This window comes from Pseudophryne corroboree, chromosome 2 (genome assembly GCF_028390025.1).
Source record: "Pseudophryne corroboree isolate aPseCor3 chromosome 2, aPseCor3.hap2, whole genome shotgun sequence".
Classification (NCBI taxonomy): Eukaryota; Metazoa; Chordata; class Amphibia; order Anura; family Myobatrachidae; genus Pseudophryne; species Pseudophryne corroboree.
In genome coordinates, this window is record NC_086445.1 from 361,688,594 (window position 1) to 361,705,500 (window position 16,907).

The 16,907-nt window shown below is 47.9% G+C and overlaps 1 protein-coding gene across 3 annotated transcripts in view; it reads right to left on the minus strand.

Annotated features, from left to right (window-relative positions):
- NAXD (NAD(P)HX dehydratase) overlaps nucleotides 1-16,907 on the minus strand; it is a 78,433-nt gene that overhangs the window by 43,076 nt on the left and 18,450 nt on the right. The window contains exon 2 of one of the 3 annotated variants that reach the window (XM_063953169.1): nucleotides 6,745-7,110. The exons of the other annotated variants lie outside the window; for them this stretch is intronic. Coding sequence (XP_063809239.1) covers nucleotides 6,745-7,110 — 366 coding nt within the window. The remainder of the gene's footprint in view (nucleotides 1-6,744; nucleotides 7,111-16,907) is intronic. 3 annotated transcript variants of the gene reach the window in all.

Genomic DNA, 16,907 nt, shown 5'->3' on the forward strand with positions numbered 1-16,907 from the left:
TCCCTAGTAGGCGCAAGACACCACAATAAGCTGGTTCAGGTGAAACACTGACACCACCTTAGGGAGAGAACTGGGGACGAGTCCGCAGCTCTGCCCTGTCCGAATGGACAAACAGATATGGGCTTTTTTGAGAAAAAAACCACCAATTTGACACTCGCCTGGTCCAGGCCAGGTCCAAGAGCATGTTCACTTTTCATGTGAGATGCTTCAAATCCACAGATTTGACTGGTTTTAAACCAATGTGTTTTGAGGAATCCCAGAACTACGTTGAGATCCCACAGTGCCACTGGAGGCACAAAAGGGGGTTGTATATGCAATACTCCCTTGACAAACTTCTGGACTTCAGGAACTGAAGCCAATTCTTTCTGGAAGAAAAATCGACAGGGCCGAAATTTGAACCTTAATGGACCCCAATTTGAGGCCCATAGACACTCCTGTTTGCAGGAAATGCAGGAATCGACCAAGTTGAAATTTCTTCGTGGGGCCTTCCTGGCCTCACACCACGCAACATATTTTCGCCACATGTGGTGATAATGTTGTGCGGTCACCTCCTTTCTGGCTTTGACCAGGGTAGGAATGACCTCTTCCTGAATGCCTTTTCCCTTAGGATCCGGCGTTCCACCGCCATGCCGTCAAACGCAGCTGCGGTAAGTCTTGGAACAGACATGGTACTTGCTGAAACAAGTCCCTTCTTAGCGGCAGAGGCCATAAGTCCTCTGTGAGCATCTCTTGAAGTTCCGGGTACCAAGTCCTTCTTGGCCAATCCGGAGCCATGAGTATAGTTCTTACTCCTCTACGTCTTATAATTCTCAGTACCTTAGGTATGAAAAGCAGAGGATTGAACACATACACCGACTGGTACACCCACGGTGTTACCAGAACGTCCACAGCTATTGCCTGAGGGTCTCTTAACCTGGCGCAATACCTGTCCCGTTTTTTGTTCAGACGGGACGCCATCATGTCCACCTTTGGTAATTCCCAACGGTTTACAATCATGTGGAAAACTTCCCCATGAAGTTCCCACTCTGCCGGGTGGAGGTCGTGCCTACTGAGGAAGTCTGCTTCCCAGTTTCCATTCCCGGAATGAAACACTGCTGACAGTGCTATCACATGATTTTCCGCCCAGCGAAAAGTCCTTGCAGTTTTTGCCACTGCCCTCCTGCTTCTTGTGCCGCCCTGTCTATTTACGTGGGCGACTGCCGTGATGTTTTATCCCACTGGATCAATACCGGCTGACCTTGAAGCAGAGGTCTTGCTAAGCTTAGAGCATTATAAATTTACCCTTAGCTATATTTATGTGGAGAAAAGTCTCCAGACTTGATCACACTCCCTGGAAATTTTTTCCTTGTGTGACTGCTCCCCAGCCTCTCGGGCTGGCCTCCGTGGTCACCAACATCCAAAACTGAATGCCGAATCTGCGGCCCTCTAGAAGATGAGCACTCTGTAACCACCACAGGAGAGACACCCTTGTCCTTGGATATAGGGTTATCCGCTGATGCATCTGAAGATGCGATCCGGACCATTTGTCCAGCAGATCCCACTGAAAAGTTCTTGCATGAAATCTGCCGACTGGAATTGCTTCGAAGGAAGTCACCATTTTTTTACCATGGCCCTTGTGCAATGATGCACTGATTTTAGGAGGTTCCTGACTAGCTCGGATAACTCCCTGGCTTTCTCTTCCGGGAGAAACACCTTTTTCTGGACTGTGTCCAGAATCATCCCTAAGCACAGGAGACTTGTTGTCGGGATCAGCTGCGATTTTGGAATATTTAGAATCCACCCCTGCTGTTGTAACAGTATCCGAGATAGTGCTACTCCGACCTCCAACTGTTCCCTGGACTTTGCCCTTATCAGGAGATCGTCCAAGTAAGGGATAATTAAGACGCCTTTTCTTCGAAGAAGAACCATCATTTCGGCCATTACCTTGGTAAAGACCCGGGGTGCCGTGGACAATCCAAACGGCAGCGTCTGAAACTGATAGTGACAGTTCTGTACCACGAACCTGAGGTACCCTTAGTGATAAGGTCAAATTTGGGACATGGAGGTAAGCATCCCTGATGTCTCGGGACACCATATAGTCCCCTTCTTCCCGGTTCGTTATCACTGCTCTGAGTGACTCCATCTTGATTTGAACCTTTGTAAGTGTTCAAATTTTTTTAGATTTAGAATAGGTCTCACCTAGCCTTCTGGCTTCAGTACCACAATATAGTGTGGAATAATACCCCTTTTCTTGTTGTAGGAGGGGTAATTTAATTATCACCTGCTGGGAATACAGCTCGTGAATTGTTTCCCATACTGCCTCCTTGTCGGAGGGAGACCTTGGTAAAGCAGACTTCAGGAGCCTGCGCAGGGGAAACGTCTCGACATTCCAATCTGTACCCCTGGGATACTACTTGTAGGATCCAGGGGTCCTGTACGGTCTCAGCGTCATGCTGAGAGCTTGTCAGAAGCGGTGGAACGCTTCTGTTCCTGGGAATGGGCTGCCTGCTGCAGTCTTCTTCCCTTTCCTCTATCCCTGGGCAGATATGACTCTTATAGGGACGAAAGGACTGAAGCTGAAAAGACGGTGTCTTTTTCTGCAGAGATGTGACTTAGGGTAAAAAACGGTGGATTTTCCAGCAGTTGCCGTGGCCACCAGGTCCGATGGACCGACCCCAAATAACTCCTCTTCCTTTATACGGCAATACACCTTTGTGCCGTTTGGAATCTGCATCACCTGACCACTGTCGTGTCCATAAACATCTTCTGGCAGATATGGACATCGCACTTACTCTTGATGCCAGAGTGCAAATATCCCTCTGTGCATCTCGCATATATAGAAATGCATCCTTTAAATGCTCTATAGTCAATAAAATACTGTCCCTGTCAAGGGTATCAATATTTTTAGTCAGGGAATCCGACCAAGCCACCCCAGCTCTGCACATCCAGGCTGAGGCGATCGCTGGTCGCAGTATAACACCAGTATGTGTGTATATACTTTTTATGATATTTTCCAGCCTCCTGTCAGCTGGCTCCTTGAGGACGGCCCTATCTATAGACGGTACCGCCACTTGTTCTGATAAGCGTGTGAGCGCCTTATCCACCCTAAGGGGTGTTTCCCAACGCGCCCTAACTTCTGGCGGGAAAGGGTATACCGCCCATATTTTCTATCGGGGGGAACCCACGCATCATCACACACTTCATTTAATTTATCTGATTCAGGAAAAACTACGGTAGTTTTTTCACATCCCACATAATACCCTCTTTTGTGGTACTTGTAGTATCAGAAATATGTAACACCTCCTTCATTGCCCTTAACGTGTGGCCCTAATAAGGAATACGTTTGTTTATTCACCGTCGACACTGGATTCAGTGTCCCTTGGACCGGTACTAATTGTTTGTCGGCCGTCTCATGTCGTCAACCGACCTTGCCGCGTGTTGACATTATCACGTAATTCCCTAAATAAGCCATCCATTCCGGTGTCGACTCCCTAGAGAGTGACATCACCATTACAGGCAATTGCTCCGCCTCCTCACCAACATCGTCCTCATACATGTCGACACACACGTACCGACACACAGCACACACACAGGGAATGCTCTGATAGAGGACAGGACCTACTAGCCCTTTGGAGAGACAGAGGGAGAGTTTGCCAGCACACACCAAAAACGCTATAATTATATAGGGACAACCTTATATAAGTGTTTTCCCTTATAGCATCTTTTTTATATATTTCTAACGCCAAATTAGTGCCCCCCCTCTCTGTTTTAACCCTGTTTCTGTAGTGCAGTGCAGGGGAGAGCCTGGGAGCCTTCCCTCCAGCCTTTCTGTGAGGGAAAATGGCGCTGTGTGCTGAGGAGATAGGCCCCGCCCCTTTTTCGGCGGCCTCGTCTCCCGCTCTTAACGGATTCTGGCAGGGGTTAAATATCTCCATATAGCCCCCGGAGGCTATATGTGAGGTATTTTTAGCCAAAAATAGGTTTTCATTGCCTCCCAGGGCGCCCCCCTTCCAGTGCCCTGCACCCTCAGTGACTGCCGTGTGAAGTGTGCTGAGAGGAAATGGCGCACAGCTGCAGTGCTGTGCGCTACCTTAAGAAGACTGAGGAGTCTTCATGCCGCCGATTCTGGACCTTCTTCTTGTTTCAGCATCTGCAAGGGGGCCGGCGGCGAGGCTCCGGTGACCATCCAGGCTGTACCTGTGATCGTCCCTCTGGAGCTAATGTCCAGTAGCCAAAGAAGCCAATCCATCCTGCACGCAGGTGAGTTCACTTCTTCTCCCCTAAGTCCCTCGTTGCAGTGATCCTGTTGCCAGCAGGACTCACTGTAAAATAAAAAACCTAAGCTAAACTTTTCTAAGCAGCTCTTTAGGAGAGCCACCTAGATTGCACCCTTCTCGGCCGGGCACAAAAATCTAACTGAGGCTTGGAGGAGGGTCATAGGGGGAGGAGCCAGTGCACACCACCTGATCCTAAAGCTTTACTTTTTGTGCCCTGTCTCCTGCGGAGCCGCTATTCCCCATGGTCCTTTCAGGAACCCCAGCATCCACTAGGACGATAGAGAAAGTCAGTTAAGTGGCTAATGGAGTTTTTATCACTGTCTTACACAATGAATCATATGCTTAACATGGACAGTAACAACATCTAAAAGGACAAAAGGTTTTACAGTTCGTAGCTATAGCTCTCAACAGGGTTCAAACACAGGACGCCAAACAGGTAGAACAGAGAGTATCTAAGCAATGGCCTGAGGAGGAGCGCTAGGAAATTCCCTTTCTACAATGACATATATCCTTACTCCAATCTATATCCTTCATACCATAAGTATTTATATCACATTAAGCTATACACCTCTACCACCCCTCATACTGTAGTGTTCATTCTGGAAACCCTGCACCTGTCACAACCTGTACAGTTCCTCTTTCCTGCCTGGGATATCACTCTCTGCTCTGGTGCTTCTAGGCTGTCTATATCAGAACTGAGAAACAGACCAGAGTGTGCTAGAAGCAACAGAGCGACACCCCATGCAGGAAAAAGGAACTTCACGAGTAGCAACAGGTGCATGGGGACTAGAATGAACACAATCTATTATATTATATTATTGATAAAGGTGTTTGTTTTGAGTAGCTTTAGCGTATACTGACTGCCGTCCTCTGCATATTTTAGAGGACAACACTCGGTGCAAGTCCTACTCTATAATATAAATTTTCACATAGATTTTTTCAGAAACGTAGCAACTGCTATGTGAAAATTTATGTGAGAGTAGGACTTGCAGTGAAATGGGGTCCCTTGATGTGGGCTGCAAGCTTAAATGCATTGTACAATTCATGAACTAAACCCCCATTATTTATCCAGTTATGCATTAAAGTATTAAGGTGAATGAAATTACTAAGGAGAGTGCGGGGTTCTCAGTATATGTACATTTGAGCCCACTGCACCCCAACCTGCGGGTGGGGAGTACATGAGTGCACCCCTTTCCAGGGAATGGCGAGTGCAGTGGATTGCTATAGAGGGAACTGGCAGATTCCACAAGAGGATTGGTGAGGGGGGGGGGGGAAGGGGGGTGTATATTATTATTATATATATATATATATATATATATATATATATATATATATATATATATATATATATATATATATATATACACACACACACACACACACACACACACAATCATCCACTGCTATGTTGTTTTGAAAACTGTTTTCCTATCTAGGTTTATAAACAATACTTTCATGTATTTTGTTTGACGGACAATGGTTTGACTCATAAGCCTTCAAGCTCAATCTTAGGTTTACCAAAAATAATAATAATAATAATAATAATAATAAAATATATATATATATATATATATATATATATATATATATATATAATAAAATTGTTGAACCCTGGCAACATCCATAAATGTGGCCTTTATCTTTTCACAGAGCCAAAAAAAATATTAAAAAAATCAATTCAACAAGCTTTCTCTAATATAGCTAAATGACCATAATGAATCACACTACTAATATTAAGTCTACAATTATATACATACATTTTTAATTAAAAAACAGTACCAGGTATTAATCGCCATCGACGATTCGCAATCATCGATGGTTTATGACGAGAACCAGATGGTTTCCCTCCATAGATGGCACAGCATAACCTTTTTTTTTTTTTTTTATACAAGGTGTCAGGACACGGAGCATAACTCCACCCCAAAAACAATGGAGCCCTGCCCCCATTGTCTAATTGGCCCACGTGCCAGTCAGTGAAAGAACAGGGAAGACCATCTGTTGATGAAACTATGGATGGTCATCCATTGCATAGTTAGCAGCCATCGATGGTCGCTTGTCATTTCACCATCAATGGGTAACAACACCAATGGCCATCCCTAGTACCAGGACATTTACCACAAGAACACTATTTGTAGCAATGTAAAAACTAGTACCTAATTCTGTGCCAGAATAACAATATTCAGCAGCTGCATTCTCATATTACTGTTAGTAATACCTAAACAGTTCAGATCTCTTGCCATAATAGCTTTAAGAACATTCAAGATTCATAACACTAATAAATGCCCAAATTCAAAATACACCCCAATCCCAATGTAAATATTCCAAAGAAGAACATTGTCTGATTACTGCCTGGAAAGTAATTAAACCTTACAGAAAATAATTTAAAAAGAAGTTAGGACTTCTGCAATGCACTGAACCTACACTTCTAGCGAGAACAAGATGCAGGTAAGGGATTTTATTTTACAAAGCTACTGGGACTTTGATATACCTATTGGAGGAGAAAAAGATGTAGCCGTATTAAAGTGCAATGTATCTGCATACGTTCTGACGTTTCCTCTGATGGGGCTGCTCACACGGCCTGGCACAGCCATCTGAGAAGTGGAGGAGATGTTATTCAACATTTGTCCCAGCATCTGCAACATCTGTATCTCACGGCTATGCTCAGCCTCTCGACGTTTATCCTCAATCTGTAGTCGCTGTTCTTCATATCTGTAAAACTTGTCTTCAGCATCCGCACTCTGCTGCAAGAAGCGCTCCATCATCTTATCCAAAGTCAAACTTGAGTGGCGCTTCTTAGACTTTTTGAGCTGAGGTACCTGAGATGAGCTTGCTTTTGCGTGAATGGGTTTATAACCTGAGATGAGAAGCAAGTTAGATGCTGGTTATTTGTACATTACAGTTTAAATATATCTATGACATAACTAAATATATAAAGGAGAAAAAAAATAATAAGATTTTACTCACCGGTAAATCTATTTCTCGTAGTCCGTAGTGGATGCTGGGACTCCGTAAGGACCATGGGGAATAGCGGCTCCGCAGGAGACTGGGCACAACTAAAGAAAGCTTTAGGACTACCTGGTGTGCACTGGCTCCTCCCACTATGACCCTCCTCCAGACCTCAGTTAGGATACTGTGCCCGGAAGAGCTGACTCAATAAGGAAGGATTTTGAATCCCGGGTAAGACTCATACCAGCCACACCAATCACACCGTATAACTCGTGATACTATACCCAGTTAACAGTATGAAATACAACAGCCTCTCAACAGATGGCTCAACAATAACCCTTTAGTTAGGCAATAACTATATACAAGTATTGCAGACAATCCGCACTTGGGATGGGCGCCCAGCATCCACTACGGACTACGAGAAATAGATTTACCGGTGAGTAAAATCTTATTTTCTCTGACGTCCTAAGTGGATGCTGGGACTCCGTAAGGACCATGGGGATTATACCAAAGCTCCCAAACGGGCGGGAGAGTGCGGATGACTCTGCAGCACCGAATGAGCAAACTCTAGGTCCTCCTCAGCCAGGGTATCAAACTTGTAGACTCTTACAAAAGTGTTTGAACCCGACCAAGTAACAGCTCGGCAAATTTGTAAAGCCGAGACCCCTCGGGCAGCCGCCCAAGAAGAGCCCACTTTCCTCGTGGAATGGGCTTTTACAGATTTAGGGTGCGGCAGTCCAGCCGCAGAATGTGCAAGTTGAATCGTGCTACAGATCCAGCGAGCAAAAGTCTGCTTAGAAGCAGGAGCACCCAGCTTGTTGGGTGCATACAGGATAAATAGCGAGTCAGTTTTCCTGACTCCAGCCGTCCTGGAAACATATATTTTTCAGGGCCCTGACTACGTCCAGTAACTTGGAATCCTCCAAGTCCCAAGTAGCCGCAGGCACCACAATAGGTTGGTTCACATGAAAAACTGATACCACCTTAGGAAGGAATTGGGAATGAGTCCTCAATTCTGCCCTATCCATATAAAAAAATTAGATAAGGGCTTTTGCACGATAAAGCCGCTAATTCTGACACACGCCTGGCCAAGGCCAACAGCATGACCACTTTCCACGTGAGGTATTTTAGCTCCACGGATTTAAGTGGCTCAACCCAATGCGACTTCAGGAAATCCAACACCACGTTGAGATCCCACGGTGCCACTGGAGGCACAAATGGGGGCTGACTATGCAGCACTCCCTTAACAAAATTCTGAACTTCAGGCAGTGAAGTCAGTTCTATTTTTGAAGAAAATCGATAGAGCCGAAATCTGGACCTTAATGGAACCCAATTTTAGGCCCATAGTCACCCCTGACTGTAGGAAGTGCAGAAATCGACCTAGCTGAAATTCCTCCGTTGGGGCCTTCCTGGCCTCACAGCACGCAACATACTTCCGCCATATGCGGTGATAATGGTTTGCGTTCACTTCTTTCCTAGCTTTAATTAGCGTAGGAATAACTTCCTCCGGAACGCCCTTTTCCTTCAGGATCCGGCGTTCAACCGCCATGCCGTCAAACGCAGCCGCGGTACGTCTTGGAACAGACAGGGCCCCTGCTGCAGCAGGTCCTGTCTGAGCGGCAGAGGCCATGGGTCCTCTGAGATCATTTCTTGGAGTTCTGGGAACCAAGCTCTTCTTGGCCAATCCGGAACAATGAGTATAGTTCTTACTCCTCTCCTTCTTATTATTCTCATTACCCTGGGTATGAGAGGCAGAGAAGGGAACACATACACCGACTGGTACACCCACGGTGTTACCAGAGCGTCCACAGCTATCGCCTGAGGGTCCCTTGACCTGGCGCAATATCTTTTTAGCTTTTTGTTGAGGCGGGACGCCATCATGTCCACCTGTGGCCTTTCCCAACGGTGTACAATCATTTGGAAGACTTCTGGATGAAGTCCCCACTCTCCCGGGTGGAGGTCGTGTTTGCTGAGAAAGTCTGCTTCCCAGTTATCCACTCCGGGAATGAACACTGCTGACAGTGTTAACACATGATTTTCCGCCCATCGGAGAATCCTTGTGGCTTCTGCCATCGCCATCCTGCTTCTTGTGCCGCCCTGTCGGTTTACATGAGCGACCGCCGTGATGTTGTCTGATTGGATCAGCACCGGCCGGTGTTGAAGCAGGGGTCTAGCCTTTTGACCTATGGCATTGTAAATGGCCCTTCGTTCCAGACATTTTTGTGTAGGGAAGTCTCCTGACTTGTCCATAGTCCTTGGAAGTTTCTTCTCTGTGTGACTGCCCCCCAGCCTCGAAGGCTGGCATCCGTGGTCACCAGGACCCAGTCCTGTATGCCGAATCTGCGGCCCTCTAGAAGATGAGCACTCTGCAGCCACCACAACAGCGACACCCTGGCCCCTGGAGACAGGGTTATCAGCCGATGCATCTGAAGATGCGACCCGGACCACTTGTCCAACAGATCCCACTGGAAGATCCTCGCATGGAACCTGCCGAATGGAATTTCTTCGTAAGAAGCTACCATCTTTCCCAGGACTCGCGTGCATTGATGCACCGACACCTGTTTTGGTTTCAGGAGGTCTCTGACCAGAGATGACGACTCCTTGGCCTTCTCCTCCGGGAGAAAAACCTTCTTCTGTTCTGTGTCCAGAAACATGCCCAATATCAGCAGACGCGTCGTAGGAACCAGCTGCGACTTTGGAATATTCAGAATCCAGCCGTGCTGTTGTAGCACTTCCCGAGATAGTGCTATTCCGACGAGCAACTGCTCCCTGGACCTCGCCTTTATAAGGATATCGTCCAAGTACGGGATAATTATTGGTAAATACCCCCGGTGCCGGGGACAGACCAACGGCAACGTCTGGAATTGGTAATGACAATCCTGGTGAGGAGGGTAAATAGGGACATGCAGGTAAGCATCCTTGATGTCCAGTGATACCATGAAATTCTCCAGGCTTGCAATAATCGCCCTGAGCGATTCCATATTGAACTTGAACCTTCGTATATAAGTGTTCAAGGATTTCAATTTTAGAATGGGTCTCACCGAAACGTCTGGTTTCGGTACCACAAACATTTTGGAATAGTAACCCCGGCCTTGTTGAAGGAGGGGTACCTTGATTTCACCTGCTGGAAGTACAGCTTGTGAATTGCCGCCAGTACTACCTCCCTTTCTCCAAGGGCAGCAGGCAAGGCTGATGTGAGGTAACGGCGAGGGGGAGTCGCCTCGAACTCCAGCTTGTATCCCTGTGATACTACTTGCAGAACCTAGGGATCCACCTGTGGGCAAGCCCACTGGTCCCTGAAGTTCCCGAGACGCGCCCCCACCGCACCTGTCTCCACCTGTGGAGCCCCAGCGTCATGCGGTGGACTCAGAGGAAGCGGGGGAAGATTTTTTTATCCTGGGAACTGGCTGTCTGGTGCAGCTTTTTCCTTCTTCCCTTGTCTCTGTGCAGAAAGGAAGCGCCTTTGACCCGCTTGCTTTTCTGAAGCCGAAAGGACTGTACCTGAAAATACGGTGCTTTCTTAGGCTGTGAGGAAACCTGAGGTATTTTTTTTTCCTTCCCAGCTGTTGCTGTGGATACGAGGTCCCAGAGACCATCCCCAAACAATTCCTCACCCTTATAAGGCAGAATCTCCATGTGCCTTCTAAAATCAGCATCACCTGTCCACTGCCGGGTCTCTAATACCCTCCTGGCAGAATGGACATTGCATTAATTCTGGACGCCAGCCGGCAAATATCCCTCTGTGCATCCCTCATATATAAGACGACGTCTTTAAAATGCTCTATGTTAGCAAAATATTATCCCTGTCTAGGGTATTAATATTATCTGACAGGGTATCAGACCACGCTGCAGCAGCACTATTCATGCTGAGGCAATTGCAGGTCTCAGTATAGTACCCGAGTGTATATATACAGACTTCAGGATAGCCTCCTGCTTTTTATCAGCAGGCTCCTTCAAAGAGGCCATATCCTAAGACGGCAGTGCCACCTTTTTTGACAAATGTGTGAGCGCCTTATCCACCCTAGGGGATATCTCCCAACGTGACCTATCCTCTGGCGGGAAAGGGTACGCCAGCAGTAACTTTTTAGAATTACCAGTTTCTTATCGGGGGAACCCACGCTTCTTTACACACTTCATTCACTCATCTGATGGGGGAACAAAACACTGGCTGCTTTTTCTCCCCAAACATAAAACCCCTTTTATGTGGTACTTGGGTTAATGTCAGAAATGTGTAACATTTTTCATTGCCGAGATCATGCAACGGATGTTCCTAGTGGATTGTGTATATGTCTCAACCTTGTCGACACTGGAGTCAGACTCCGTGTCGACATCTGTGTCTGCCATCTGAGGTAACGGGCGTTTTTGAGCCCCTGATGGCCTTTGAGACGCCTGGGCAGGCGCGGGCTGAGAAGCCGGCTGTCCCACAGCTGTTACGTCATCCAGCCTTTTATGTAAGGAGTTGACATAGTCGGTTAATACCTTCCACCTATCCATCCACTCTGGTGTCGGCCCCACAGGGGGCGACATCCCATTTATCGGCCTCTGCTCCGCCTCCACGTAACCTTCCTCATCCAACATGTCGACACAGCCGTACCGACACACCGCACACACACAGGGAATGCTCTGACTGAGGACAGGACCCCACAAAGTCCTTTGGGGAGACAGAGAGAGAGTATGCCAGCACACACCAGAGCGCTATATAATGCAGGGATTAACACTATAACTGAGTGATTTTTCCCCCAATAGCTGCTTGTATACACATATTGCGCCTAAATTTGGTGCCCCCCCTCTCTTTTTAACCCTTTGAGCCTGAAAACTACAGGGGAGAGCCTGGGGAGCTGTCTTCCAGCTGCACTGTGAAGAAATAATGGCGCCAGTGTGCTGAGGGAGATAGCCCCGCCCCTTTTTCGGCTGACTTTTCTCCCGCTTTTTTCATGGATTCTGGCAGGGGTAATTTATCACATATATAGCCCTGTGACTATATATTGTGATGATTTGCCAGCCAAGGTGTTTATATTGCCCTCAGGGCGCCCCCCCCCCCCCCCCCCCCAGCGCCCTGCACCCATCAGGGACCGGAGTGTGAGGTGTGCATGAGGAGCAATGGCGCACAGCTGCAGTGCTGTGCGCTACCTTGTTGAAGACTGAAGTCTTCTGCCACCGATTTTCCGGAACACTTCTTGCTCTGTAAGGGGGCCGGCGGTGCGGCTCCGGGAACGAACACCAAGGTCGGGTCCTGCGGTCGATCCCTCTGGAGCTAATGGTGTCCAGTAGCCTAAGAAGCCCAAACTACCATCAGTTAGGTAGGTTCGCTTCTTCTCCCCTTAGTCCCTCGCTGCAGTGAGTCTGTTGCCAGCAGATCTCACTGTAAAATAAAAAACCTAAAATATACTTTCTTTCTAGGAGCTCAGGAGAGCCCCTAGTGTGCATCCAGCTTAGCCGGGCACAAGATTCTAACTGAGGTCTGGAGGAGGGTCATAGTGGGAGGAGCCAGTGCACACCAGGTAGTCCTAAAGCTTTCTTTAGTTGTGCCCAGTCTCCTGCGGAGCCGCTATTCCCCATGGCCCTTACGGAGTCCCAGCATCCACTTAGGACGTCAGAGAAACAACAAATAAAATGAAGCCATAAACTCGTGATCACTATCCTAAGGTAGACTGTGTGCTACAGAAACAGACTGAAATTGATTTACTAAAGATGCCATCAGCCAACTCAAAATGGAGAACTTTTGTGCCTCTAATTATGTAACATAACTGATGTTCTACCTTTTCCGCCACAAAGTTCTAGAACATTTGAAAAGAAGGGATCATGTATTAGGAGTTTTCACTCAGGGGTAGATTTATTAAGCTCGGTAAGGTGATAAAGCAGAAGGTGATAAAGGACCAGCCAGTCAGCTCCTAACTGTACTTTCTCTATCGTCCTAGTGGATGCTGGGGTTCCTGAAAGGACCATGGGGAATAGCGGCTCCGCAGGAGACAGGGCACAAAAAGTAAAGCTTTTCCGATCAGGTGGTGTGCACTGGCTCCTCCCCCTATGACCCTCCTCCAGACTCCAGTTAGATTTTTGTGCCCGGCCGAGAAGGGTGCAATCTAGGTGGCTCTCCTAAAGAGCTGCTTAGAGAAAGTTTAGCTAGGTTTTTTATGTTACAGTGATTCCTGCTGGCAACAGGATCACTGCAGCGAGGGACTGAGGGGAGAAGGAGTCAACTCACCTGCGTGCAGGATGGATTGGCTTCTTGGCTACTGGACATCAAGCTCCAGAGGGACGATCACAGGTACAGCCTGGATGGTCACCGGAGCCGCGCCGCCGGCCCCCTTGCAGATGCTGAAGACAGAAGAGGTCCAGAATCGGCGGCTGAAGACTCCTGCAGTCTTCTAAAGGTAGCGCACAGCACTGCAGCTGTGCGCCATTTTCCTCTCAGCACACTTCACACGGCAGTCACTGAGGGTGCAGGGCGCTGGGAGGGGGGCGCCCTGGGAGGCAAAATGAGTACCTATAAAGGCTAAAAATACCTCACATATAGCCCTAGAGGCTATATGGAGATATTTAACCCCTGCCTGATTTCTCAAAATAGCGGGAGACGAGCCCGCCGGAAAAGGGGCGGGGCCTATCTCCTCAGCACACGGCGCCATTTCCTCTCACAGCTCCGCTGGTCAGGACGGCTCCCAGGTCTCTCCCCTGCACTGCACTACAGAAACAGGGTAAAACAGAGAGGGGGGGCAAATTTATGGCGATATTTTTATATAACAAAGCAGCTATAGGGGAGCACTTATTATAAGGCTATCCCTGATATATATATAGCGCTTTTGGTGTGTGCTGGCAAACTCTCCCTCTGTCTCCCCAAAGGGCTAGTGGGTCCTGTCTTCATTAGGAGCATTCCCTGTGTGTCTGCTGTGTGTCGGTACGTGTGTGTCGACATGTATGAGGACGATATTGGTGTGGAGGCGGAGCAATTGCCAAATATGGGGATGTCACCTCCTAGGGGGTCGACACCAGAATGGATGCCTTTATTTATGGAACTACGGGATAGTGTCAACACGCTAAAGCAGTCGTTTGACGACATGAGACGGCCGGACAATCAATTAGTGCCTGTCCAGGCGACTCAAACACCGTCAGGGGCTGTGAAACGCCCTTTGCCTCAGTCGGTCGACACAGACCCAGACACAGGCGATGACTCCAGTGGTGACGGTGACGAATCAACCGTATTTTCCAGTAGGGCCACACGTTATATGATTTTGGCAATGAAGGAGGCGTTACATTTAGCTGATACTACAGGTACCACTAAACAGGGTATTATGTGGGGTATGAAAAAACTACCTATAGTTTTTCCTGAATCAGAAGAACTAAATGACGTGTGTAATGAAGCGTGGGTTGCCCCTGATAAAAAGCTGATAATTTCAAAGAAATTATTGGCATTATACCCTTTCCCGCCAGAGGTTAGGGAGCGCTGGGAAACACCTCCTAGGGTGGACAAGGCGCTAACACGCTTATCTAAACAAGTGGCGTTACCCTCTCCTGAGACGGCCGCACTTAAAGATCCATCAGATAGGAGGATGGAAAATATCCAAAAAAGTATATACACACATGCAGGTGTTATACTACGACCAGCTGTAGCAACTGCCTGGATGGGCAGTGCGGGGGTAGTTTGGTCAGAATCCCTGATTGAAAATATTGATACCCTGGACAGGGACAATATTTTACTGTCGTTAGAACAAATAAAGGATGCATTTCTTTATATGCGTGATGCACAGAGGGATATATGCACACTGGCATCACGGGTAAGTGCTATGTCCATTTCGGCCAGAAGAGCTTTATGGACGCGACAGTGGACAGGCGATGCGGATTCAAAACGGCATATGGAAGTTTTGCCGTATAAGGGGGAGGAGTTATTTGGAGTCGGTCTATCAGATTTGGTGGCCACGGCTACAGCCGGGAAATCCACCTTTCTACCTCAAGTCACTCCCCAACAGAAAAAGGCACCGACTTTTCAACCGCAGCCCTTTCGTTCCTTTAAAAATAAGAGAGCAAAGGGCTATTCATATTTGCCACGAGGCAAAGGTCGAGGGAAGAGACAGCAACACGCAGCTCCTTCCCAGGATCAGAAGCCCTCCCCGGCTTCTACAAAAGCCTCAGCATGACGCTGGGGCTTCTCAAGCGGACTCGGGGACGGTGGGCGGTCGTCTCAAAAATTACAGCGCGCAGTGGGCTCACTCGCAAGTAGATCCCTGGATCCTGCAGATAATATCTCAGGGATACAGGTTGGAATTAGAGACAGATCCACCTCGCCGTTTCCTGAGGTCTGCTTTACCAACGTCCCCCTCCGAAAGGGAGACGGTGTTGGAAGCCATTCACAAGCTGTACTCTCAGCAGGTGATAGTCAAGGTACCTCTTCTGCAACAAGGGAAGGGGTATTATTCCACTCTTTTTGTGGTACCGAAGCCGGATGGCTCGGTAAGGCCTATTCTAAATCTGAAGTCCTTGAACCTGTACATAAAGAAGTTCAAGTTCAAAATGGAGTCACTCAGAGCAGTGATAGCGAACCTGGAAGAGGGGGACTTTATGGTATCCTTGGACATCAAGGATGCGTATCTCCACGTTCCAATTTACCCCTCACACCAGGGGTACCTCAGGTTCGTTGTACAAAACTGTCACTATCAGTTTCAGACGCTGCCGTTCGGATTGTCCACGGCACCTCGGATCTTTACAAGGGTAATGGCCGAGATGATGATTCTTCTTCGAAGAAAAGGCGTATTAATTATCCCATACTTGGACGATCTCCTAATAAGGGCGAGGTCCAGAGAACAGCTAGAGATGGGATTAGCACTGTCTCAAGAAGTGCTAAAACAGCACGGGTGGATTCTGAATATTCCAAAATCCCAGTTAATGCCGACAACTCATCTGCTGTTCCTAGGGATGATTCTGGACACGGTTCAGAAAAAGGTTTTTCTCCCGGAGGAAAAAGCCAAGGAGTTATCCGAGCTTGTCAGGAACCTCCTAAAACCAGGAAAGGTGTCTGTACATCAATGCACAAGAGTCCTGGGAAAAATGGTGGCTTCTTACGAAGCGATTCCATTCGGCAGATTCCACGCAAGAATTTTCCAAAGGGATCTGTTGGACAAATGGTCAGGGTCGCATCTTCAGATGCACCTACGGATAACCCTGTCTCCAAGGACAAGGGTGTCTCTTCTGTGGTGGTTGCAGAGTGCTCATCTATTGGAGGGCCGCAGATTCGGCATACAGGATTGGATCCTGGTGACCACGGACGCCAGCCTGAGAGGCTGGGGAGCAGTCACACAAGGAAGAAACTTCCAGGGAGTATGGACGAGCCTGGAAACGTCTCTTCACATAAACATTCTGGAACTAAGAGCAATATACAATGCTCTAAACCAGGCAGAACCTCTGCTTCAGGGAAAACCGGTATTGATCCAGTCGGACAACATCACGGCAGTCGCCCATGTGAACAGACAGGGCGGCACAAGAAGCAGGAGGGCAATGGCAGAAGCTGCAAGGATTCTTCGCTGGGCAGAGAATCATGTGATAGCACTGTCAGCAGTGTTCATCCCGGGAGTGGACAACTGGGAAGCAGACTTCCTCAGCAGACACGATCTTCACCCGGGAGAGTGGGGACTTCATCCAGAAGTCTTCCACATGCTGGTAACCCGTTGGGAAAGACCAATGGTGGACATGATGGCGTCTCGCCTCAACAAAAAA